At 40.5% G+C, this 27,102-nt stretch overlaps 1 protein-coding gene across 1 annotated transcript; it reads left to right on the top strand.

The window, feature by feature from the left end:
• Positions 1 to 3,984: 3,984 nt before the first annotated feature.
• On the top strand, positions 3,985 to 22,150 carry LOC127545573 (2'-5'-oligoadenylate synthase-like protein 1). The gene is made up of 6 exons (XM_051972958.1): positions 3,985 to 4,167; positions 9,237 to 9,498; positions 13,564 to 13,724; positions 18,368 to 18,609; positions 19,576 to 19,723; positions 20,811 to 22,150. Exons 1-6 carry the CDS (start codon positions 3,985 to 3,987, stop codon positions 21,288 to 21,290), a joined length of 1,476 nt encoding a protein of 491 aa, XP_051828918.1. The 3' UTR covers positions 21,291 to 22,150.
• The last annotated feature ends 4,952 nt before the right edge of the window (positions 22,151 to 27,102 follow it).

The following is a 27,102-nucleotide window of genomic DNA, read 5'->3' as shown; positions in this document are numbered from 1 at the left end:
TTTCTTGTGCAACAAGATAACTGTATAAATATGTATACATATAGTGTATTTAACATATACTTTAACATATTTAATATGTATGGGATTACCTGCCATCTAGGGGAGGGGGATTGATGAGATAACGGTTCTCTAGTTCACATATAATTAGTACTTAGTGTGATATGTTGATGTAATGGTTCTACAGTTGGCACATGCTCAGTGTGCTATAGTGATGTAATTATATTAAGATCTTTAAGGGCTGAGACCATTGGAGATGACAGAGTGTACTCGAGCTCAATCTCAGACTCCAGACTCCAGACTCTATCCCTGACCATCCTTGTGGTGACTCTCCTGCTAAGACCAAGGCCCATCCAGAAATCCTCAAGAAAGCCAGTCTGGACATTACACAAGACCAAGAAGAATTTGCAGATGTCATATTAGGTTCTAAGGCCAATATGCCAAGTTATCAATCAATCAAGGAATAGAATTATAGCTATTCCCACTCAATGCAAGGTAAACACCATCTGTCTTGAGGTGGGGCTGTTGTCTGAAAGTGAAAGGGGAGATGAGTACAGAACAGTTGTTCTAAGATGTGATAGGGTTGATCTTTATAAGTCAGGGTAGGCAAAATCACAGGAGAAAGAAAGAAAAAAGGAAAGAAAGAAAGAGAGAGAGAGAAAGAAGAAAGAGAGAGAAAGAAAGAAAGAAAGAAAGAAAAAGAAAGAAAGAAGAAAGAAAGAAAGAAAGAAAGAAAGAAAGAAAGAAAGAAAGAAAGAAGAAAGAAAGAAAGGAAGGAAGGAAGGAAGGAAGGAAGGAAGGAAGGAAGGAAGGAAGGAAGGAAGGAAGGAAGGAAGGAAGGAAGGAAGGAAGGAAGGAGGGAGGGAAGGAGGGAGAGAGAGAGAGAGGGAGGGAGGAAGGAAGAGAAGAAGGGAGGAAGGAAGGAAGGAAGGAAGTGAGGGAGGAAGGAAGGAAGGAAGGGAGGGAGGAAGGATGGGAGGAAGGAAGAAAAAGAAAGAGAGAAAGAAAGAAAGAAAGAAAGAAAGAAAGAAAGAAAGAAAGAAAGAAAGAAGGAAAGAAAGAAAGAAAGAAAGAAAGATATACTGAGAGCTAGGTGCCATAGTGATTAGAGTACTGACCCTGAAGTCAGGAGAATTTGAGTTCAAATTTAATCTCATATACTTACTATCTGGGTGACCCTGGGCAAGTCACTTAATCCCATTGCATTATCCCAAGCCTCCTCCTGCCCAAAAGGTGGGAGAGGGGGAATATGTTACAGAAACCTGTCATTTCCAGGTTTCTACTTCTACAATCTATAAAATGGAATATAATTAGAAGCCAAATTGTGAAGGTTCCCAGGCTCATACAGCTAGTAAGTGATTGAGGCCAGATTTGAACTCATGAAGTCTCCCTAATTCCCCATTTCATCTCCCCATTTCCTTGGCATGGGAAATCATTCCATCCATATTCTGGAAAAGTGTTAGCAGTTAGCATTGCCATGGAATCAGTTGTGCAAGGTCACACAGCTAGTAAATGACAATGGTCAAATCTGAGCTCAGATCTTCCTCATCTCCATGAGGCCATAGAGGAAAAACTACTTTTAACCTGACAAGACACCCAACCTGAGTTCAGATCCTGACTTCCTCAGTTTACCTCTCTAATCCTGAGCTGTCCATATGCTCCTTATGACCAACACACTAATCCCCATACTAGAACTTAAATAATAAACTAAATTGTGTTTTCATTTTTAAGAGGGGCTTCTTGCAGAACCAAGAACCTGGACCTGCCCTGTGTTCCACCCTGATTACCCATTACTCCCCTTCTCACTCTCTGTGACCCAATCAAACCGGCCTTTAATACTCCCTTCTTCCTTGGCTTCCCTGCCCATCCCCAAAGCTGAGACTACCTTCCTTCCCTCTGTCTCTTTATTCAGGGATGTCAAACTCAAATAAAAGGGCAGGCACTAAGGATCCTTCCACAAAGATCCCCATGGTTTCATATTGACTTAGAAAACCATAAATTAATACTATGGGGAGGGGTTGGATTTTAATTTATTTTCTTAAATATTCCCCAATGACATTTTCATCTAGTCCAGGCCACACTGAGGGTTAAAATATTTGCCATTTCTATCTCAGAATATCTGATTTCCTTTAACACTCAGTTCAGGTGTCGCCTTCTACCTGAAGTCCTTTCTAATCTCAGAGCTACCAGAGAGAGAGTCAGGTGGTCAGTGGATAGAGTACTGGTCCTGAAGCAGACACACAATGTGATCTTAGGGAAATTGTTGATTTCAAATCTGGGCCCAGACACTTACTCACTGTGTGGCCCTGTGTAAGTGTCTTATGCTCGGTCTGCCTCAGTTTTTTCAACTGTAGAATGAATAGGTGTTATTATAATCACCTATCTCCTGGGATAATTGGAAGAATCAAATGAAATAGTATTTGTAAGGTACTTAACACAGTGCTGGACACTTAATAAATGCCTACTTCCGAAAGGGACCTGTATGTGCCAAAATGTTTGTGGCAGCCCTGTTTGTAGTGGCTAGAAGCTGGAAAATAAAAGGATGCCCATCATTTGGAGAATGGTTGAATAAATTATGATATATGAATGTTATGGAATATTATTGTTCTGTAAGGAATGACCAGCGGGATGAACACAGAGAGGACTGGCGAGGCTTACATGAACTGATGCTAAGTGACATGAGCAGAACTAGGAGATCATTAATATACCTCAACAATGATACTGTTTGAGGATGTATTCTGATGGAAGTGGATCTCTTCTATAAAGAGATCTAACTCATTTTCAATTGATCAAGGATGGACAGAAGCAGTTACACCCAAAGAAAGAACACTGGGAACTGAATGTAAACTGCTTGCATTTTGGTTTTTCTTCCCGGGTTATTTCTACCTTCTGAATCCAATTCTCCCTGTACAACAAGAGAACTGTTCGGTTCTGCACACATATATTGTACCTAGGATACAATTCAACCTGTTCACCCTATTCAACATGTAAAGGACTGCTTGCCATCTGGGGGAGGGGGTGGAGGGAGGGAGGGGAAAAATCGGAACAGAAGTGAATGCAAGGGATAATGCTGTAAAAAATTACCCTGGCATGGGTTCTATCAATAAAAAGTTATAAATAATAATAATAATAATAATAATAATAATAATAAAATGCCTACTTCCTTCCAGTTCTTCGTGATCCCATTTGAGTGGTTTATGTTTTGGTTTTTTTGACAAATGGCATGCCATTTCCTTCTCCAGCTCATTTTACAGATGAGGAAACTGAGGCAAACCAGGTCACACAACTAGGCTGGATTTGAACTCAGGAAAATGAGCTTTCCCTGATTCCAAGCCCAGTACTCACTAGTTCAACCCCTACCAAAGGTTAGTCCAGCTACAAGGACTGCCCCTTGCTTTGAGCAGGGGGAGAGGAAACTGGGTAGAGTTGGGGCAAGACTAGGAGGGGCTGTGGAAGGAGAGAGAGGTTGGATAAGCCCAGAGATATGTGACCCCTGGGAAAGTCATTTAACTTCAGTCTATGTTTCCTCAGTGGAAAAAATGAGGACCATAAGAGCTGGGCATGTGTGCTTCAACCCAGAGAAGGTGCTTAAAGAAACTTAAACATCAAGGACATTTGCAAAGATAAAGTGCTGAGTAACAGTCAAGGTAGGGAGAAAAGGGTGAGATTTCAAATACTAGTTTCCAAACGTCATAGAAAGGAAACTCAAAGAGAGCAGAGAATTGAAACTAATGCAAAGGCCAGCCTACTAAGGTGGTCCAGAAGCCATCCAGCCAGGGATCCTTGACTTGGAAGCCGCCCTTTGCTCTAGCTGTTGACTCTGAGAAGAGAAGCCCCGGCTGAGATCTGATCCCACAAAAGTTCCCTTCTTTCTTGACCCCTTTGCCATCAGGACAGAGAGAGTAAAGGCAGAGCCACCTTAAAAAGGAAGTCAGGGAGTGGGCTGGACAGCTATTTATCTGTTGCCCTATTCAGCCCTAAGCACAGATGGAGCCACCTGGGAACCTGTTTGCTACTCCGGCAGAGAGTCTAGATGCCTTCATAGCTCATGAACTCCAACCTACCAAGGAGACCAAAAGGGAAGTCCATGATGCCTTCCAGATGATCCAGAGATTTCTTCATGGTTGGGGTTTCAAGAAGCAAAAGGATGGCGCGTGGAAGGTGATGAAGGTGATGAAGGTGAGAGCCTGCCCCGGGGTGGGGTGGACTATACCTCTCAATGCTTCTCCTTCCTTCTCCCCTGCCAGAGAGCCACCCATACAGCCCAGGAGTCAAGTCAACAAGCATTTATTAAGTGCCTACTATGTGCTGGGTATTGTGCTAAGAGCTGGAGATACACAGAAAGACAACAACAACAAAAAAAAAAAAGTCCTATAATTACTTGTAAAAACAATTTTTGTTATTTATAGATTTTAAACCATTAAGCTCCAAATTCTCTTCCTCCCTCCCCTAACTCTTCTTTGAGACAATAAGTAGTTTGATTATACAATCTAGTAGGAGAGACAAAATGCTAACACTTACAAACAAGATATGTACAGAACGGAGACATCACAGAGGGAAAGGGATTTGGAGAGGCTTATTTCAGAAGGGGTCTTAGCTGAGATCTGAAGGAAGGAAACCCGGGAGTCCAGGGGGCAGAAATGAGGAGGGACTGAGAGTGCATCTGGATGAGCATCTTGCAAGAAAAGTCTCTTTTATCCCAATCTTCCTCTTCCCTGCTTCTCTCCATCTTCCTGCCTCTCTGAGCTCTTCCTGCCTTCCAGGACTCGGGCAGATTTTTTACATCCTCCTATAGCCAAGCCTTGATCCATTCACCACACCAACTGCCTCTATTTACCTCCCCATCCCAACTCCTGCTTTTCTTGGCGATAGGGCTCTTTGCTCCCAAGCAATTCTTCACCTAACTTGCTGAGCTAATTGGCGCCAATTTATTAAGCTATTATGTGCTCAACATGTCAAACTATTATGCACCCAATTTGTTCACAGCAAACAAGCTTAACTTACTAAGGTACTCCCAACTAGCTAAGTACAGAATACCAATTCGCTTAACTATGTGCCAGTTTGTTTAAATAATGTGCACAGTTACGCAGTTTATATGCTTCTGGCTTGGTAGACTAATGGATTGCTAATCTGCTAAGTTACCTCACGCCTACCTTGCTAACTTAGTAAATAAATTAAACTAGTATATTCCCAACTTGATAAACTAATGATTACCCAGTTGCTAAATTAATGGGTACCAACTTGCTAAAACAGCACATACCTAATGTTTATTTCAGTAGTATTTTATTTTTCCCAATTACTTGTAAAAATAATATTTGTCATTTACATTTTTAAATGTTAAGCTCCAAATTCTCTTCCTCCCTCCCCTAATTCTTCCCTGAAATAATAAGTAGTTTGATATAGATTACACACGTGTAACCACAGAAAAAAAATTTCCAGATTAGTCATATTGTGAAAGAAGATACACAATCCAAAAACACTGAAAGGAAGGAAGGGGATAGAAAGAAAGAAGGAAAGAAGGAAAGAAGGAAAGAAAGAAAGAAAGAAAGAAAGAAAGAAAGAAAGAAAGAAAGAAAGAAAGAAAGAAAGAAAGAAAGAAAGAGAGAGAGAGAGAGAGAGAGAGAGAGAGAGAAAGAAAGAAAGAAAGAAAGAAAGAAAAGAAAGAAAGAAAGAAAGAAAGAAAGAAAGAAAGGGAGGGAGGGAGGGAGGGAGGAAGGAAAGAAGGAAGGAGAGAAGGAGGGAGAAATATGTGCTATTTTTATTCCCATTTTACAATCAAGGAATCAGTTCACAAAAGGAAATAAATGACTTTCCCATGGTCATACAGTTAGTAAGTGACTGAGACCAGATTTTCATATGTTTCAATTTCTATTTAGACTCTACCAGTTCATTCTCTGGAGGTGGATAGTATTCTTTTATCATGACTCCTTGGTTATTTTCTAACTCAGAAGAGCTAAATTAATCATGGTTGATCATCACACAACATTGTTGTTATTATATACAATGTTCTCCTGGTTCTGCTCACTTCACTTTGCATTAGTTCATAGAAATCTTTCCAAGTTTTTCTGAAATCATTCTACTCGTCATTTCTTATAACATAATCATATTCCATTAAAATCTTATAGCCCAAGCATGATAAATGTATAGAAGAACATGTTTAACATCTATTGAATTACTTGCTATCTAGGAGAAGGGGGAAGGGAAAAAGAAAATATGGAACACAAGATTTTGCAAAGGTAAATGATGAAAACAATTTTTGCATGTATTTTGAAAATAAAAAGCTATTTTTTTTAAATCTTATAGCATAACTTTTCATTACCCAATTGATGGCCAGTCCCTCAATTTCCAATTTTCTGCCACCACAAAAAGAGCTGCTGTCAATATTTTTGTACAGATTGGTCCTTTTTCTCCTCTTTTAATCTCTTTGGGATACAGACCTCATAGTGATATATGCTTAATATTTTAAGCAAATAGACACCAATCCACTAAACTAAAATGCTCCCCACTTGCTAAATCAATGTGTCACTAACCCAGTGGTTAGCAGCTTTCTAAGCTAAGGCATTTCCAACATCCTAACCTAATGGACACAACTCCATAAATGAAGTCTCCGTTTGCTGAGCTGCTGTGTGTCTGCCTTGTTAACCTTAAAGACACTAATGTGCAAACCCAACATGTCTCCTTCTCACTAAACCACTATATGCTCCGACAGCCAAGTGGTCCTACATCTGTCCCTTAAGTCCTACCCCTCCTCCCACTTTCTATTTCCTGTTTGCTTCATCTATCCCTCACACACCCTGCTTCCCCTGAAACACTTGAGAAGGGGGCAAGTCCCCAGAGGGTGTGAGGAGTGTGATCTGAGGGAGGAAATAGCACCTCTTGGTTTCTAGAAGCCTTGTACCAACTGGCTGCACAACAGCCTGTGGAGCAGAACTCCCCGGATGTGGTACTGGGTGCCATCATAGGCTAGAGAGAACATGCTCAGGACCAGACATATCTCAGGTTGGAGGATCAGTACCCACATCAGTATTTGTAATTGATCAGCATTTCACCAAATCAATTTATTTAATTAATGAGAATAATTGAGTATGTTCAGCCCCGGATTAGTATAGGGGGAAAAACACAGAGTGCGAACTTGGTCAAGCCCTTATCTTCCACATGCATCGGTTCCCTTCTCCACAATGAAAGGATCCAAAGCCTTTCTATTCCAAATCTTTGGTTCTACAAGAGATAGAAAACCTACTCTCTGCCCTCAAGGAGTGAATTCTCTGCTATGTCTTCCAATAGACATTGATTGAATTTACTTGGGCCAGACACTAGTCTAACTTGAGACAAGGTCTGCAAAGATAAAAATAAACAATTCCCACCTTCAGAAGGTTTCATGGAGAAACAACACAAACACATATAAATAAATACAAAATATGTAACCAAAAAAAAAAGAAGAAGAAAGAAAGAAAGAAAGAAAAACACCCATCCCACAGAATTATTTTGACTTAGGAGTTAGGAAAACTGCAATCCCAGCTCAGGTGCTGGACAATGGCAGGATCTTGGATAAGTCATTGGTCTTAGTCACTTGCAGAGAGAATCCTAGGTTCATAAACTTAGAGATGAAAGTCACCTTTAAAGTCATCTAGTTCAATGTACTCATTTTACACTAAAGATCAGAGACATGAAGTGCACTGTCTAGAGGTAATTAGCTAGTATGGGTCAGAGGTCTTACTGGAACTCAAGTCCTGATTCCTTCTCTGAAAACTCAGAAAGACCACACTGCCTCTTATCCCATGTTACAGATGAGGAAATTGGGGTTCAGAAGGGGATGGAAAGAGAAAGGAAGAAGCATTTGGGGGAGGAGGAAACAAGCATAATTTTTGTTCTGCCATTTTGATTCTATTTTTTCCAATTGTATCCAAAGATAATTTTAACAAAATTTTGAGCTGCAAATCTTTCTCCCTCCCTCTCTCCCCTACCTTCTTCCTAAAATGATAAACAATTTGATATAGGTTATATATGTGCAACCATGCCTCAGTTTCCAATTTTTTGTTGCCACAAAAACTGCTGCTTTAAATATTTTTTTTGTGCATGTGGGTTCCTCTCCCTTTTTTATGATCCCTTTAGGAAACAGTCCTGTTTGTACTATTACTGAATCAAAACATATATACAATTTGATTGCTCTTAGGACACAGTTCCAAATTTTTCTTCAAAATGGTTGGATTAGTTCGCAACTCCACCAACAATGCATTAATATGCCAATTTTCCCACATCCTCTCTAACATTCATCGGTTTCCTTGTCTATCATATTAACAAATCTGATATATGTGAGATAGTATCTCAAAGTTGTCTTCATTTGCAATTCTCTAATCTAAAATTATTTAAAGCATTTTTCCATGTGGCTATAGATAAATTTGATTTCTTCATCTGAAAGTTACTTGTTCATATCCTTTGGCCATGTATCAATTGAGGAATGACTTGTAGAAATAAGCATTTTTTTGAGTTCTAAGCAGTGTAAACATATATATACACACATACATACATATACATATATGTACACACATGTGCATGTGTTATTTATAATTTCCTCCATTAGACTATGAACAACGTGTCTTATACATATCATTTCATTTGCTTCACAGCAATCCTGTGAAGTTTAGATTGTAAACTCCTTAAAGGCAGGAGTATTTTTTGTATTTCTTTGTATCCCCAGTGTTTTAGCAGATGCCCAACACATAGCAGGTGCTCAATAAATGCTTATTGATGATGATGATGATGATGATGACAACTTATTGGTCTTGACTCTAGAAGGCAGAAGTAGGAGCAATAATCAAAGTCATATCAAGAGCCACTTAGATTTAATCAACAACCAAACAATGAGCATTTATTGAGTACCTACTACATACCAGGCACTAGAAATATAAATGGAATCAATGAAACTAACATTTAGAGTTGCTCGGGAAGAGTTGCCCAGGGACTTACCAGAAAGGTAAACAGTGGGCTGAGTACCTACTATATACCAGGCATTGGAGATATAAATGGAATCAATGAAACTAATCATTAGAGTTGCTCAGGAAGAGTTGCCCAGGGACTTACCAGGAAGGTAGAAAGCGGGCTTCTCATCACTGAAGGTTTTCAAGTGGAATGTCCCTGTAGGGGATATTGAGGTGGGATTTTGCACACGTAATGCTTAGATCAGATGGTCTCTGAAGGTCAGTCCCAGAAATGTGACTCTTCTGTTCTCTTCTTGGCAGGCAGGCTCTGTGATGAATGGGACAATGCTTAAGTACAAAGGGGAAGTGCACGTGGTCGTATTCCTCGACTGCTACAAGTACAGTACAGATGACAAGCTAAAGTTCATAAAGAAGAAACTATCCCACAGCTGGAAGAACCTGGCCAACATCAGTGAAATATGTATGAACCCTGAAGTTCCTAGCTCCCTCTTCTTTACAATTCAACTCACGATGACATCACAGCCCATCGATGTGGTTATCCTGGCCGCCCACAATATTCTGGGTAAAGTAGATGCTAATTCTCATCTAGTCCCCTTAGTCTTCTGAGCCCAAGGGTGGCCCTGAGGCTAGAGTCAGGAAGACCTGAATTCAAATTCAACCTCCAACACTTACTGGTTGTGGGACTCTGAGCAAAACACTTACCTTTGCCTGCCTCAGTTTCCTCAAATGTAAAATTGGAATCATAATCACGCCATCCTCTTTAATATGAAGTGCTTTGCAAGTGCTAAGGACTGTCTCTACAAATGCCAGTTAGCTGGGTGAGGGGATTGTCTACCCCAGGACCTACTTGACCATGGCCCCCTCTTTTCCAGAGTCCCTTCAGTCACTGGAGAGCTTGAACAGTAGAGAATTTTTAGGAAATTTATCCTGAGGTAATACTTTGGATAAATTCATGGATGAGGTACAGTTACGGCCATACTGTCCATGGGGTTTTCTTGGCAAAGATATAGGAGTGACTTGCCATTTTCTTCTCCAGTGAATTAAGGCTAGCAGAGATTAAGTAACTTGCCGAATGTCATACAGCTATTAAGTGTCTGAGGCTGTATTTGAACTGAGGTCTCCCTGATTCTAGTTCTTCCTGATGCCCTGACATGGATGACAGCTTCGTAATGTTTATTAAGGAAAAGTAGTAATAGCTGAGGCCTTTCCCTAACATATCAAGTATTACCTCAGGAAGGACAACCAGTTCACAGTGGTCCTGCTGATTCTGGACTAGAGGGCAGAGCCGTAAGTAAGATGGACAAAGATCTGTGCCCCAAGGCTCTTGAACATACTGAGTCCTAAGCATGGCAGAAACAACAGAGCTTAGGACCAATTTAACAAGAATCATCAATTAAAAGAGGCGATCATGAGGCACCAGTGCTACTATCCCAAGACCCCTCTCCTCACTTTATTCCATCTAGGAATAGTGTCTAGCCCAGCACTATCAAGTGAGGGGCTTGTCCCCAGCATAAAAAAAGTCCAGTTTTGACTTTTAAAAAACATGAGGCTGATTGGCAATATTTCCAAAGCACTATGTTCATGAAGTTGGTTTGATCAAGGAGAGAAATCAAAAAACCTTTAAGCTCAGTGGAGAAAAGGCTTAAGGTGTATCTGGGCATAATTCCTGACACATAGCAGGCACTTCATAAATAATAACAGCATCAGATGGCAGCAGGAGATCCTACTGGGAAGAACACACCCAAGAAAAGAGGCCTTGTCTGTAAATTTCCTTGTTTTCTCTCATCGGATCAAAGATCAGGAACCATCAAGTCCAATCTCTTCATTTTGAACAACTGAGGTTCTGTACTGAAAGGTCACTTCACTACAGTTTGAAGTTTTTAATTGTATACAGTTTTTAAAAAGTTTTTAATTTTATACAGTCTAAATTATCTAGTTTACCTTTTATGAGCATCCCTATTCTTTGGTTTAGAATTCTCCTCCTAACCATAATTGTGAAAGGTATCTCCTTCTATTCTCCCGATTTTTTTCATGATGTTACTTTTACATTTAGATCCCGTATTCATTTGGAACTTATTGAGAAAATGAGTATTTGCTGGTCAACAAAAGATTTTTCTACTAAACAGACTGCCAGTTTTCTAGTAGGTTGTTTTTTGTCAGATACAAAGGGCCATGATTTTAACAGTCAAAATTGAACAAACAACAATTATCAACTTTAAAAGTTAATAAAAAGAGAGGTGTTAAGAGATTCAAACAGTGGAACTGAAACAATTCAGTACACAAGTGAAAAAAGGAATAACTGACACTAAAAAAAATGTTTGACATAGTAATAGATAGATATTAGAAATTGGACAGACTGAGAATTAGTTTTGATGGGAGAGAGGTTCATTCTGGTATGTATGTATATAGAACATAGAGAATATATAAAATATATAATATATTATTATACATTATATAAAATTTATTATGAATGTATTATCCATAATAATGTTAAAATACATACAATATATTGTATATTACAACATAGATTAGGTTAGATTATTGTTCTTTATTCTCAAAGAGGGCCAAATTGACATCATAATGTCTAGGTGTGGCTGATCAGACCAATCCGGGCTCAGAGTGCTCTCATAGGTCAGATACAAATAGTCCCTATAAACATTTGGGATGGACTCTAACTTTGCACATCTCGAGTTTCTTCTGAATTGATTCAATTCTACTTTGCTCATAGAGCACAGCACCTTCTCTGATGAGAGCTCGCCATGCTGGGTGGTTCTGGGCCAGTATCTCCCATATCATACAATCAATTCTAAAGTTCTTAAGAGAGACCTTGAGAGTGTCTTTGTATTGCTTTTTCTAACCACCTTGTAAGTGCTTGCCATGTGTGAGTTCTCCATAAAAAAAACATTTTGACAGGTGCACATTTGGCATTCGAACAACATGGCCAGCCCAACAGAGCTGTGCTCTCTTTAGTAGAGTTAAAATGTCTGGCACTGTTATATTAATTGCAATGGTATATAACTATATATATATATATATATATATATATATATATATATAAAACAAATGATATAGTATATGTGTTATATGACATATTTTATATATTTTGACATGTCTATTATAATTTTTAAAGTTGATATTAGTCATTCATTCAATAGTTACTGCTAAAACCATGATCCTTATTTGGAAAATTCATACTCTGACAAAAAAATCTATATTTTTATGTGCATATATGTAATGTTTGGGCTAACTTTCTGAAGGTCCTTTAGATGGGCCTTGGTCTCAGCAGGATAGACACCTTGAGAATGGTCAGGAATAGAGTCTAGAGTCTTTATTTTGGCCCAGTCTTGATCTTAGTGGAGAAGGCAGGAGGCAGGAGATGGAGTGTCTCATCTCCAGTCCTCTCAGCCTTTAAATATTACAATTACATCATACTGATTATGTGTGAATTAGAGAGCCATTCCGTCACCATGCTAAGTACTAAATATATGGGAACTAGAGAACCATCATCTCATCAATTCCACTGAGTTAACACCTTGTTGTAAGTATCCTTGCTTCAAGTAGACTCCTCCAGAGTTCCAGCCCTCTACATGTATACATATGTATCTTGTGTGTATATTGCACAACATAAACATATGTGCATTTATAAATATATAATTTCATTTAGATATGTCTGTATCATAACACATATGTACTTATATGTGCATATTTTCTGTATTATATAGCTATATAGAATGCATATGTATCACATAATTGTACATATTATGTCATATTTTGTATATCATACGATTTGTATACCACGTGATTAATATGGTATATATTATATGTAATTTTATATGTGTATATAATCACATATATATGTAATTTCCACTTCCACAATGGTAATTTTCTAGGTCCCAAATTCTCTGGGCGGTTGACGTTAACTTTTCCATTGCCGCCTGTACTTTGGTCAAGTTTTCCAAGGCATCATGCTGCTCCTTGCCCCATATCTTGAACTCCTCATCATATTCTGGATGTGCCTTTTGAAAAAGGAAGCTAGGGGCAATGTTCTTACATGTACTGGTTTTGATGTTTCCTGGATTGTTTGCATTGTTGTTGCGGAGTCATGTCTGACTCTCTGATGCCCCATTTGGAGTTTTCTTGGCAAAGATACTGCAGTGGCCTGCCATTCCCTTCTCCAGCTCATTTTAGAGATGAGGAAATGGGGTGATCCTGTTGCCCAGGATCCCATAGCTAGCAGGAGTCTGAGGCTGGATTTGAACTCAGACTCTCCTGATTTCTCTATCCACTGCGCCACCTAGCTGCCTTTTGTTTACAACAGAAAATGCCATATTATTGAGAATGTCCCATTTTAATGGTAGATTGTCCCAGTATGCAGTTTCGGCCTTAATTTTTCTCATACTAACACATAAAACAGGGTTTTTTGGGAGGTATAACCATGCCATAATTCTTGATGTGCATAATGTGAACACCCAGGACTGGCCCACTGAGGCCACAGATAGGAAGTATCAGGTAGGATCTGAATCCAGATCTCCTAACTCCCACACCCCTGCTCTTCCTCCTGGACCACTTTGCCTCCCTCTCCCAAGCGCCACCTTGAGAATCTCTCCCTTGATTTCTCTCTCCCCAGGATCCTCTCCTCTCACTGAGACTTACGTGAAACTGATTAAAGCTAACGGCCTTCCCGGCCAATTCTCACCATCCTTCATACAACTTCAGACGAGTTTTATAAGAAGTCATCCCACTAAGCTGAAAAGCCTCCTGAGGCTGGTAAAGCATTGGTATCTGCAGGTAAGAGGCAGTGGAGTTCCTGATGGCTAGAGATGGGACAGAGGTGACTGAATTTTTGGGAACACAGCCAAGAGAAAAATGGAGAGTCATGGAGAGAGATACAGAGTGACAATAAAAATGAAAGTCAGGTCGGAAGGGCTACATTGACGGACAGACAGATGGATAGATAGAAGGGCAAATAGGGAAAGACATAGACAAGCAGGCAGAAAGAGTTATAGAGGCAAGCAGAGACAGACAGAGCTAAACAGAAAGGCAGACAAGGAGAAAGATACAGGCAGAAAGACAAACAGGAAGAAAGAGAAACAGAGAGAGATGGGAAAGTCCAGCCATCTCACCACATGTTTATTTATCTTTTACTTTGTGAAAGGAATTGTGATAGGTATTGAGGATACAAAAAAGAACATAAGAGTTCTTGTACTCAAGGAACTTCCAGTCTACTAGGGGAATACAATACAATTTATAGATAGATGATAGATAGGTAGGTAGGTAGGTAGAAATAGATAGATAGATAGATAGATAGATAGATAGATAGATAGATAGATAGATGATAGATAGATGAATTGATACAAAGTAACAGGAGCAGAGAGTGTGCTGATAACCCAGGGGTCCAGAGGCAATCCAGAGACATCATGGAGACAGGAACAGGCTAAAGCATCAAACTAGATATGAGGAGTGAGGGAGAATGGCTCTGAATTTATGAATCTTAGTGACTAGGAAAATGATGGTGCCCTCAACAGAAAAAGGGAAATCTGAAGGAAGGGTGGTCTTAGGAGAGAAATGATGAGTTAAGCTTTTGACATGTTGAGTTTAAAATGTCAATAGAACCCTAAGCAAGAATGATAACCAATCCAATTCAACATTTATTAAGCACTTACTGGATACTGGGCATTGTGTCCCTTCTCTCAAGGAGCTGATATTCTTTGAGACCACATGGGACCAGGATTATACAGAAGAAAAATTAAAATTAAAAACGTAGGTTTGTTATCATTTTCATGAAAAAGAAGCTGAACATGGAGAGTTATTTTGGATCTCTAAGAGATAATGTACAGGGAAAAGTCAAGAGGGTCCATGTTAGACCTTTGCAGAAAGAGATAATCCAGCCAAAGAAACTAAGAACAGTCATTCAAAGAGAGAGAAGAGAGGGTTGACACAAAATCCAGGATAGCGTCAGAGAACAAAGAAGCAGAGCTGGAAAAAACCTTGGAAGCTGTTAAATACAACTCTAGATGAGGTGCAGATGGTATCTAATGGTACAGATGAGGAATTGTGAGACCCAAAGAGGCTAAGTAACTTAGCCAGGCTCACGGTGCTAATCAGTATCTTAGGCAAGATTTGAGTCTAGATTTTCTTGTCTTCAAGTCCAAAGAGCATATCCTCTTGACAAGGTCAAAAGTTGCTGAGACATCTAGGAAGATAAGCATTAGAAGAAAACCAATAGATTTACCAATTAATGCATCAATAGTAACCTCTTAGAGATTACTTTCAATAGAATGATGGGATCAAAAACCAGACGAAAGATGGAAATGGAGATAACAAAATAGAAGCAGTCACTCTGCTAGAGCAACACAAGTAATCACCAACAAATTAACGTAGAGCAATTTGGGGCGGGGAAAGGGAGAAAAAGAGAAGTGGCAAGGAAGGAGAGAGACAGAAAGACAGGAAGAGAACACAAAGAGAAAGAGACAGAGACAGAGAGATAGAGAGAATTGGGAATCTCTGGTAGATGATGCTTTCTAGGAGTCTAAAAGTTAAAAAAAAAAAAAAAAAGAAAAGAAAAGGACATATGTAGGCTAAGAATTTGGGGGCCAGCAAAGTCAAGAGAAAGTTCTTGAGCTTGGGGAAGCTTGTCTGGAGGTTATGGAGAAATAAATAGTAAATGGGGAGAGATTGAAGATGAGGGAGAAGGGTTCAGTATTCCATAAGAAAGTAATGAGATCAATGGCACAAGTTGAAGTTGCCAGTTATGCTTTTTAAGCCTCCTTAGAGGCTGGAATAAAAGAATAGTAAAAGGCATGGGGTCACCAAGAGATTTTGAGCTGGGAATATAGGAATCTCACAACAAATGACCTGGGTTTCCTTAGTAAAGGAGGACTTGAAGGACAAGAAGATAACAGCAATCTTGTGAGCTTGAAAAGAGAGAGAAGGTTTGGAATAGTCAGTGATGTGTAGTATGATAGAGAATCGATCAGGGAAAATAAAAGAATTGCAACAATTGAGTCCTCGTTGAGATTAGATAACATGCCTAGTGAGCCCAGTTGACTTTTACTGTGTGACTTCCTCCAATAGCTCAAGAGTAGAAATAGGAAAGTACAGAATAAAAAGAATGGGAAGAGAGAGAAGGAAAGAGGGAGAGGGGGAGAGATAGAGAGACAAAGAGACAGAGATAGATGAAGACAGAAGAGAGAGACAAAGACAGAGAGATAGAGAAGCAAGGAGGGAGGGAAGGAGAGAAAAGAGAGATAGACCAACAGACACAGAGACATGTAGAGAGAGGAGAAAGAGGCAGAGACAGAGAAGAGAGAGAGAAAGGAGAGAGACAGACAAACACAAAGACACATAGAAAGAGGAGAAAAAGGCAGAGAAAGAGAAATGATACAGACAGAGGAGAGAGAGAGGGAGGGAGAGAAGGAGAAAGGGAAGGAGGGAGAGATGGAGGGAAGGATGAAAAGAGAGGAAGGAAGAGGAGAGACCAACAGACAGATACAGAGACACACAGAGAGAGGAGAAAGAGGCAGAGAAAGAGAGACAGAGATAAAGATAGGGATGGCTGAGGTGGGGAGGGAGAGAGAGAGAGAAACATTCTAATATATGCTACTGATCTCTTTCAGGGACAAAGAAGCTAGACTATATAGACTCCAACTGATCCAAGAATCATAACTAATTATAATAACTTACTCACCTTTTTGTACTTGTATCTCCAATATCTAGCCCAATAGCTGACACATGATAAATACTTCATAAATGCTTTTTTCATTCACTCATATAATGTTTTAAAGGTAACCAAATACCTTCCTCTCAACAATCTTCTTAGATAGACATTATTATTGAGGGCAGGAAGAATGCTAAGAGTCTGAATCTGAGATTTTTCTTCCTCTTAGGCAATCATGCCATTATTATTATGAATGAATGATGAAGCATTTATGGAGCATTTCCAATACAATAGTGCTGAAGGGAAGAAGTTTCCTGGAAGCATGATGATGGTGGAGTCCAAGTCCAAGATGCCCAGGAGGTAGAAAAGACAAACAAACAAGAAAGTCTGTGAGTGGCCACAGCACTTCCAGTCAGAAGGAGATAGATATAGTCTGAGAAAGAAAGAAAGAAAGAAAGAAAGAAAGAAAGAAAGAAAGAAAGAAAGAAAGAAAGAAAGAAAGAAAGAAAGAAAGAAAGAAAGAAAGAAAGAAAGAAAGAAAGAAAGAAAGAAAGAAAGAAAGGAAGGAAGGAAGAAAAAGAAAGAAAGAAAGAAAAAGAAAGAAAGAAAGAAAAAAGAAGGAAGGCGAGAGAGAGAAAGAAAGAAAGAGAGAAAAAGAGAAAAGAAAAGAAATAGAAGAGGAAAAAAAGGGACAAATTAAAAAGGGAGAAGAAATGAAGGGAATCAGTCAGTCAATAAACATTTCTGATGCATCTACTAGGGTCCAAACCCAGTGCTTGGATTCCCCAGCAATCCCACTGCTGATTGGCAGCAAAGTTTTGGTGAGATCTGCTTTTCACCTCTTCATAGGCATCCTGGCCTGGGATTAAAAATTCTAAAAAAACAAAAAAAAAAAAAAAAAAAAAAAAAAAAAAAGCTAGTCCCTGTCCTCAGGGAGCTTACTCTGTAATGGGGGAAGCTGAAAAGCAGAGTGGAGGAGGGAGGAAGAAGAAGGTATCTGACTAGTCATGGTGGAGGCTAATCCAACGATTTCAGCTGGTGGGAAATGAACAGTTTGCTGCTCTGTGAGCCCTGTCTAAATAGCAGCTTTGGAAGTTTTTTGTTCCATCCTCCCACCAGAGAGAGGGTACCCAGGTCATGTGAGTATCAAAGTTGATGCAAGGTCACAAAAAGATGAGATTACTGGTGAAGAGATTCCCTGAAAGTGTGATAATGATGGAATCCATTTTTAAGGAGTCCTGTTAAGTAAGAAAGGAAGGAGAAAAGAGGGGAGGAAAAGAAGATCTCAGTGACCCAAAGACAGAGTCCAAGGGTCTGCTGAGAGGAGGTTGGAAAGGGAAGAAAGGGCCCGAGAGCAGACAACCAGGTGTGGAAATGGCCAAAAAGTGGTGTATGAGCCACTCCACATTAAATGGCTTACCCAGAGTCCCATAGTTTGTATGTGTCCATGACAAGTTTTGAATTCACGTCTTCCTGACTCCAAGATTACCTCTCCTACCCTACCGCTCTCATCCCATTCTACAGATGAGGAAACAGATTTATAGAGATGAAGAAGGCTGGTAAACCTCACATAGCTAATAAGTGTCAGAGCTGGAATAGGAAGTCCCAGTCCTCTGGGGCTTGAGAAATACACTCCCCACAATCCAGTAAGATAATTGACAGAGAAGTAGGTGGGGTTCTAGTGAAGAAAGAAAGATACCCAATGTCTCTCACTTCACTAGCCATGTTCCCACTATCCCACTCATCCTCTCCCTCCCTCTCGTTCTCCCCATAGCACCTCAAATTCAGCTGCCCCAAAGCCTCTCTACCCCCAATATACGCCCTGGAGTTGCTGACCATCTATGCTTGGGAGACGGGAACCCGTCAAAGAAATAAGTTCAACATGGCTAAAGGCTTTGTGAGCGTTATGGAGCTTCTCCAGGACAACAAAGACATCTGCATCTACTGGACCAAGTACTACAGTCTCCAGGACCAGGTTATCAAGGACTCTCTGACACAGCAGCTGAAGAAGGAAAGGTAGCAGTGCTCTTCCTATATCACCGAGGCACAGGAAGGCAATGGGAGGAAAGATAAGGAGGGAGGTCTGCTCATGGCAACAGTTCCCGTTTCTCGGGAAGCCAAGCACAGTGATGTGCATCTCCAGTCCTTGCTTCTGAAGCTGGTGGATTGCATGAGCTCAGAAGCTCTGAGCTGCATTTGGACTAAGCCAATCTGGCGTCCGCACTAAGTCTGGCGCCGATATAGCGCACCCCGCCAGGATGCCTACAAAGAGGTGAAAAGCAGATCCCACCAAAACTTTGCTGCCAATCAGCGGTGGGATTGCCGGGGCATGGCCACTACCTGCTTGGAGGCTTAACACTGCCTGGCTGTGTGACCCTGGGCAAGTCACTTGATCCCAATTGTCTCAGCCAAAAAGAAAAAAAAAAGGCGGGGTGGGGGAATAGAGTGGAAGAAAGATGAAAGGGAGCCAAGGAAGGGGAAAGGGAAAAGAAAAAATATTAGAGAGAGGAAGGGAAGAGAGATAAGAGAAGGGGAAAGGAGAGGAAAGTAGAAACAGAGAAGGGAAGGAGGAAAGGGAAGAAGGGGAAAAAAGAGAGAAAAAGAAAGAGGAAAGAGAAAGGTTAGGAGGGAGAAAGAAGATTAAGTGAAAGGTAAAATTGTAGGCAGGGAAGAGGAAAGGACAAGAAGGAAGAAGAAAGGGGTTAAAGAAAAGGGAGAGAGATGGGAAGGGGGATGGAGAATCATGAGGAAATGGGAGTTGAAAGAGAGATAAAGAAGGGGAGGAGAGGAGAGAAGAAAGAGGAAAGGGGAGAAAACTGTAAGAGAAAGGCTGGAACTAGGATTCCAAGCTTAGTCTTTAGACTTCATCAAGAACTCCTTTCCCTGCTATGGTTTCTCACCTACAGAGCAGAGGGTGGTTTAGTTTGGTCTGATTTGGTTTGCATTGAGGACCCAGAGAACACGCTCTCTCTTTTCCTACAGACCCGTCATCTTAGACCCGGTGGATCCCACCCACAATGTAGGAGAGGGAAAGCGATGGGACCTGGTGGCCCAGAGAGCTGCCCAGTGCCTGAAAAAGATATGTTGTCTTGACAAGTATAACTACCGGATGCGAGCCTGGAACGTGAAGGTACTGATCCCTCCCCTCACCCCTCTCCTTGGTCTTGAAATCCAGCCGTCCATTAAGTCAGCACTCCTGAGGACATGGGGTTTTCATGCTATTATTCCCTCCTCACTTCCATTCAGATCTTCCAGTCCATGTCTTCCCCTAAGGACTTGTTCTCTTGAGAGAATGAATCTCTAGATTTCTTGACACTGGGAAGATAACATCATCCTCCTTATATGATCCACCCATCTCCTACATCAATAAATTTTAAAGGATCCAGAAAATTTGGATGAGGAAAAAATTTTTATCTTTACTTACATCTAACTGATGTTTGGCGTTCCTTTAATCATTAATAAAGGCCCCCAAAAAAATCTTATTTTGAAAAATGGATTCATAATTTTTAAAAAACTGCCAGAGGGGGCAGCTAGATGGCGCAGTGGATAGAGCACCAGCCCTGAAGTCGGGAGGACCTGAGCTCAAATCTGGTCTCAGACACGTAACACTTCCTAGCTGCGTGACCCTGGGCGAGTCACTTAATCCCGATTGCCTCAGAAAAAACAAACAAACAAACTAAAAAAAAAAAAAAAATGCCAGAGAAATCTGTGTCACACAACTCCTTCTCCTAGCTAGATCACATCTGGATAAAATGTCTAAGAAAAAATAAAGGACACTGGCTCTGAAATACATTTTTATCCCTTTCTGAGTTGACCTTGAGACGAAGTAACCCTTCCATTGTCTTCCCCCCAATCTTTTTCTCCCCCCTTTTCTCTTCTGTCCATTCCCTTTCCTTCTTCCCTCCCCTCCTCTCTCCTTCTCTATCTCCTTACCTTCCCCCTTCTCTTTCCTTCTTCCTTTCCCTTCTCCCTTCCCCTCCTCTCTCCTTTCCCCTCTTCCTCCTCTCCTCCCTTCTCCTTCCTTTCCCCCCTCTCTCTTCAAGCACTGGTTGGCCAACTCCTCCAAGCCAAGCGAGTCTATCCCTCACTACCTCTGCCAGCTGGAACAATCATAAATCACGGTGAACAGGCAAAGTAGAAGCAGATGCTGTACGGGGGGGACTAAAGGGCCAACTAAAGAAATGTGGACTTAATCTCCCTTCTCCTCCCTCTCCCAGAGAGTCAGACCTATCCAAGTGACGGTGAAAAGACAGCAAGGGAAGGACCTGACCATGTGGGTGGATCCCTTTGACCCCATCCAGCAGATGAAGAAGCATCGAAATCTGGCCCAGCTCTTCTACCACCAGCAGTATCTGTTCTACCAGGAGCCTGGCAGCTCGCAGCATAGCCTCAGGTGCCATCTGTCCTTAGCAGATTACGGGATCTTCTGGGGCATCAGCATCTACCTGGTGGAAAGATTTGACTCTAAGATGCAGCTCTGTGTGAAGATGCCCAGAAGCAAGAGTCCCGATGAGTATTTCATGGGGTCCGATGACCTCATAGGGAAACTGATGCATCTGATCGAAGAGAGACAAGGGCTGTGCCCTGGACAGCATATTCTCATGTTCCAGGGACAGCGCCTGCAGGCGGATTTTCCCCTTGGCTATTATGACATCCAGGAGGGTGACGTCCTTGTTCTCTCTGAGAGAAAGCCCTAGCCCCTAACTTCTGGGAAAAGAATTCATTATTTGATAAAAAAAAAACTGCTGGGATAATTGGAAATTAGTATGGCAAAAATTAGGCATGGACCCACACTTAACACCATATACCAAGATAAGATCAAAATGGGTCTATGACCTAGGCATAAAGAACGAGATTATAAATAAATTAGAGGAACATAGAATAGTTTATCTCTCAGACTTGTGGAGGAGAAAGAAATTTGTGACCAAAGATGAACTAGAGACCATTACTGATCACAAAATAGAAAATTTTGATTACATCAAATTAAAAAGCCTTTGTACAAATAAAACTAATGCAAACAAGATTAGAAGGGAAGCAACAAACTGGGAAAACATCTTCACAGTTAAAGGTTCTGATAAAGGCCTCATTTCCAAAATATATAGAGAACTGACTCAAATTTATAAGAAATCAAGCCATTCTCCAATTGATAAATGGTCAAAGGATATGAACAGACAATTTTCAGAGGATGAAATTGAAACTATTACCACTCATATGAAAGAGTGTTCCAAATCATTATTAATCAGAGAAATGCAAATTAAGGTAAGTGAGATACCACTACACACCTGTCAGATTGGCTAAGATGACAGGAAAAAATAATGATGAATGTTGGAGGGGATGCGGGAAAACGGGGACACTGATGCATTGTTGGTGGAGTTGTGAACGAATCCAACCATTCTGGAGAGCAATCTGGAATTATGCCCAAAAAATTATCAAATTGTGCATACCCTTTGATCCAGCAGTGTTTCTATTGGGCTTATATCCCAAAGAAATACTAAAGAAGGGAAAGGGACCTGTATGTGCCAAAATGTTTGTAGCAGCCCTGTTTGTAGTGGCTAGAAACTGGAAAATGAATGGATGCCCATCAATTGGAGAATGGCTGGGTAAATTGTGGTATATGAATGTTATGGAATATTATTGTTCTGTAAGAAATGACCAGCAGGATGAATACAGAGAGGACTGGCGAGACTTACATGAACTGATGCTAAGTGAAATGAGCAGAACCAGGAGATCATTATACACTTCGACAACGATATTGTATGAGGACATATTTTGATGGAAGTGGATTTCTTTGACAAAGAGACCTGAGTTTCAATTGATAAATGACGGACAAAAGCAGCTACACCCAAAGAAAGAACACTGGGAAACGAATGTGAACTATCTGCATTTTAGTTTTTCTTCCCGGGTTATTTATACCTTCTGAATCCAATTCTCCCTATGCAACAAGAGAACTGTTCGGTTCTGCACACATATATTGTATCTAGGATATACTGCAACATATCCAACATATAAAGGACTGCTTGCCATCTAGGGGAGGGGGTGGAGGGAGGGAGGGAAAAAAATCGGAACAGAAACAAGTGTCAATATAAAGTAATTATTAAATAAAAATTTAAAAAATAAATAAATAAATAAATAAACTGTTTTAAAAAAAAAAAAAAAGAGAGAGAGAGAGAGAAAGCCCTATTTACTCTTCCCCAGGAAAAAAGTTTGGAAAACATCCGGGATTTTTCTTTTAAACTTTCCCAGTCATGGGGGAGGGGAGAGAGGGCTGGTGGGAGAGAATTTGAAATTCAAAACTTTAGAAACAAAACAGACAATAAATGCCCTAAAATTGTTTTTACATATAATTGGAGGAGAAATAAAAATACTATTTGAAAAAATATTTTCCTAGTATACTCCAGCTATTTTAAATATTTGTCTTCAATTTTCTGTTGTTCAGTACAGTTTATCACAGTTCTCTGATGGGAAAGATGGCCCAACTCTCTCTGTGTGTCTATCTTTCTCCCTGTGTCTCTGTCTCTGTCTCTTTGTGTGAGTGTGTGTCTCTCTGTATCTCTCTATCTCTCTGTCTCTGTGTCTGTCTCTTCATCTCTCTCTTTTTCTTTGTCTCTATCTCTCTTTCTCTTTGTCTCTGTCTCTCTCCCTCTCTTGATCTCTTCCTCTCTGTCTCTATGTCTGTGTCTTTTCTTTCTTTCTTTCTTTCTCTGTGAGTGTGGATAACTCTGTGTGGTGTCTCTGTGTGTCTCACTGTGTATGTCTTTCTCTTTCTCTGTCTCTCTCTGTATCTCTCTTTGTGTCTCTGTGTGTGTCTCTTTCTTTCTCTTTATCTCTGTGTGTGTGTGTCTCTCTGTTTCTATCTCTGTCTCTCTTTGTCTCTCTCTGTCTCTGTGTCTGCTGTGTGTTTTCTCTCTCTTTTTCTCTCTCTTTGTCTCTCTGTGTGTGCCTTTGTGTGTGTCTCTCTGGGTATGTCTCTGTATGTGTCTTAATCTCTCTGTCTCTTTCTCTTTGTTTCTCTGCTTCTGTTTCTTTGTCTCTGTCCCTATATATGTCTCTTTTTTCTTTATGTGTGGCTCTCTGTCTCTCTCTGTCTCTCTCTCTCTCTCTTTTTCTCTCTCTCTCTCTCTGTTTCTCTCTCTGTCTCTCTGTCTCTCTTTTTCTCTTTCCCCAGGAATAATGACCTAAATCACAGCAACTAGTATGGCTCTTCCCAGTTGTCTATTATGAGCAAAACTATGAAAAGTCCATATAGTTATCGCTCCCTCATCACAACTTTCTCCATTGCTGTTTTGATATATCTCAGATTAACATAAGAAATTAAATGGGAATTTAGAAGGAGTTTGAGGAACAAGAAGGCCAGAAGAAAACTCAGGAAAAGTTTTTTGTCTAATAAAAAAGTATTTTTATTTAACGGTAATCTACATATTGCCTATAACCAAATAATTAGTCTAAATTTTACAATAAGGTACTATAAACACTCCACGAAGGAAAAAGAAAAAGAAAAAATTCACACTTCGCCAGTATGAAGGGAGGGCCGAAAATTGTATACATATTTTCCAGATCAAAGGGGAAGGAGGGGCCAATGCTCCTGACCCTGGCACTGTGGAAAGAGTAACTATAAAGTATGTCTCTGATGTCTTTGCCTCCCTCTCAGAAACTTGAGCTCTCCTCAAGTCATCAGACATCAATCAGATAACCAACAAACATGTGTTCGGCACTTAACATCCTTAAAATTCTGAAGAATTGCATGACATAGGAGACACTGGCCCAGGACCTTACAGCATGGCGCACCCTCATGGGTAAAGGTACTGTGCTCTATAAGCAAAGCAGAACTGAATTAGCCCAGAAGAGACGTGAGATACGCAGAGTTAGAGAAGCACCCAAATGTTCCTAGGGACTATTCCTTCCAACCTGTGCAGAGCACTGAGTTCATATCAGCCTGAGCAGCCAGCCAGATGCATTAACGAAGTGATAACATTTGGGTCTTCTTTGAGAATGAAGGACAACAACCAACAGCCAACCACTAGGCTCTTGATAGTACCAAGCCCTGTGCTAGATACTGAAAATACAACAATTCCTATCTTCAAGTAGTCCATATGGGATTAGGAGTTGGAGGGAGAAGCCAGGGAAAGAGCGTATGTATATGTATACAGAGTACGTGCTTATACATACATGCAGTGTACCGTGCTGTCTGCAGGAGACCGTCTCGATGTTGTTCAAAGGAAAACATGGAGAGATTGTCTCCAGAATCTCCTCTACCCTTCTCTGAAAAAGACTAATTCCTGGAAGGGAGCAGGAGCTTAGGGTGCCAAGGCCCTCCTCAGAGAGAAGATGCAGACCAAAATTCAATCTAAAAAAACCCTCCTTTCTTGAGCTGAGGCAGGACATCCTCATATTCCCACATTGGCAGCTTGTGTGGAGAATGAATTGGAGGAAAGAAATCAATCAGGAGGATGTTGGATTCCTGATCCATGGATCAGAATAGAAGGGGTGAAGGATCATACCATAGAGGGCAGAGGAAGGGGGTCTTCCAAATTACTTCACTTTTGTTTCTGTGATCGTGTGTCCTATAGGTATCTCATACTCATCGTTTCCAAAACAGAGCTCATTATCAAGCCCAGCTTCCTCTGGTACTCTCTGTCCCTTACCTGAGCAGGAAGCAGGGAACACCTGTCACTCTTCTCACGAAAGCAGACTACAGCTGGCAAATTGGGGCAATCCCACGGACTCTTGCATTTGGATAAAAGCCAGTTTACTCGCAATGGTGGCCAAAGAGGTAGGGATTCATGGGCACAATTGGTGAAACGATATAGAGAGGAGTAGAAAAAGAGGGAGACTGCCTCCTCAATTTGGTATTAAAAAAAAGAAACTCAAATCCCTACAATCTGGGTGTTGTCTCCCCTATCAAAATAGAAGCTCCTTAAAGGCAGAGTCTCTCCTTATATGGCCTGGACTTAATTCAGCACTTGATACTGTTGAAAGTTATGCCACTTCAGCAACCTATTGCTCTCAGAAATGATTATGTGGGAGGCTTTGGAAAGGAAAGATACACTCTATTCACAGCCTTTTATTCACTTACTCTGTCACTTACTGGTAAATATAGGTAGGATCTCTCTAGGGAATTTGGATCTCTCTTTTCTCCAAAGAGGGAAGATACACAAAAAGCCAGTTTTCAGGATCCAAATCCCTCTTTTCCCTAATGGGAAGAAAACCAGAGGAAGACTATACCTGTGAAATTAAAGAAGATTTTTATTAAGCAGGGAAGTAAAATTTGTACAGAACAGCTCAACTAAGTAGTAAGTGTGAACGGTATGTATACTTTTCAAACAAAGGAAGGCAGAGAACTGAGGAGAGAGGGTGCAATGGGGCTGGTCCCAGAAAGGAATGAGGCAGGTAGCATTATTCTGAAGGGGAGAAGGAGATCCGGCAAAAAGGGAGAGTGAGAAATTCCAGGTATCAGAGCCATGGCCTTTTGATACAAAAATTAGAAGACATTCTTGATAATGAACGAGTCTGGCAGTTCAAGACTTGAGCACAAAAAAATAAGTTATGGGGGTGTCTCCAAAACGCCATGAAACATGATGTGCCCAAGAGTCCCATAATCAAAAGTCAGGGGAGTCTCTGAAGATACAAATATGTCCTGAAGATCCATAAACCATCAAATGGCTCAGGGTCTATGAACCTATTTGCTTCAGATTTGCTCATCTTCTGCATGTCCAACTGTGTTTCCTGTAGGTCACCTCAAAGGATTGTTGGTATGTCAAGAAACTACAGTTAGTCCCTACAGCTCTTTCTGGTTATCTAGATAATAGGGAAGCTCAAACAAGTCGAGATAATTGTTATACCCATTTACAAATTCACTTGCACATACTCTCTACCTACAAATTATCACATTCTTGCTACCTTGGGGAGGAATTGAGATTCAAGAGCCCAACCTCTTTTGCTGAGATGGGCCTATCTGGATTGTCTTAAAGTTACCTATAAAAGCTGTCCCCATCCTGAAACCATAACTACTCTTCAGCGAACAGCCACTCGGCATGTTGCTACCGTAACATACATATAATAAAAATCCTTTTAATTCTCTTTCTCCTGAATTTTGCCTTGTTTTTTGTTGTTGTTGTTGTTGGTTTTTTTTGTTTTATTTTTTTATTTTTTTGCTGAGGCAATTGTGGTTAAGTGACTCATCCAGCGTCACACAGCCAGGAAGTGTTAAGTATCTGAAACCATATTTGAACTCAGGTCCTCCTGACTTCAGGGCTGGTGCTCTATCCACTGTGCCATCTAGCTGTCCCCTGAGTTTTGCCTTGTTAATCAGGGTGAAAGCCCAAATGAAGGACTTTTCTTTCAACAGTATATAGTAAGCAATTAATAAGTGTTTTTCATCTGATTGACAGATTCACACTTAGTTTTCAAAACCACAAAGGCAAAGACCCTCCCCTATTTCTATCAGGCAGGTGATTCAGGATAGTGGGTCTGGATCTAAGGGCCTGTCGATTACTAATTGTATGATCATGA

Source organism: Antechinus flavipes, chromosome 1 (genome assembly GCF_016432865.1).
Source record: "Antechinus flavipes isolate AdamAnt ecotype Samford, QLD, Australia chromosome 1, AdamAnt_v2, whole genome shotgun sequence".
NCBI lineage: Eukaryota > Metazoa > Chordata > Mammalia > Dasyuromorphia > Dasyuridae > Antechinus > Antechinus flavipes.
This window is presented reverse-complemented; position numbering and strand designations above follow the sequence as displayed.

Coding starts and splice junctions, on each gene's coding strand:
- LOC127545573 (XM_051972958.1), top strand. CDS start 3,985: ATGGAGCCACCTGGGAACCTGTTTGCTACTCCGGCAGAGAGTCTAGAT. Junction 18,610..19,575: donor CAGCAGCTGAAGAAGGAAAG/GTAGCAGTGCTC, acceptor CTTTTCCTACAG/ACCCGTCATCTTAGACCCGG. Junction 19,724..20,810: donor TGCGAGCCTGGAACGTGAAG/GTACTGATCCCT, acceptor TCCCTCTCCCAG/AGAGTCAGACCTATCCAAGT.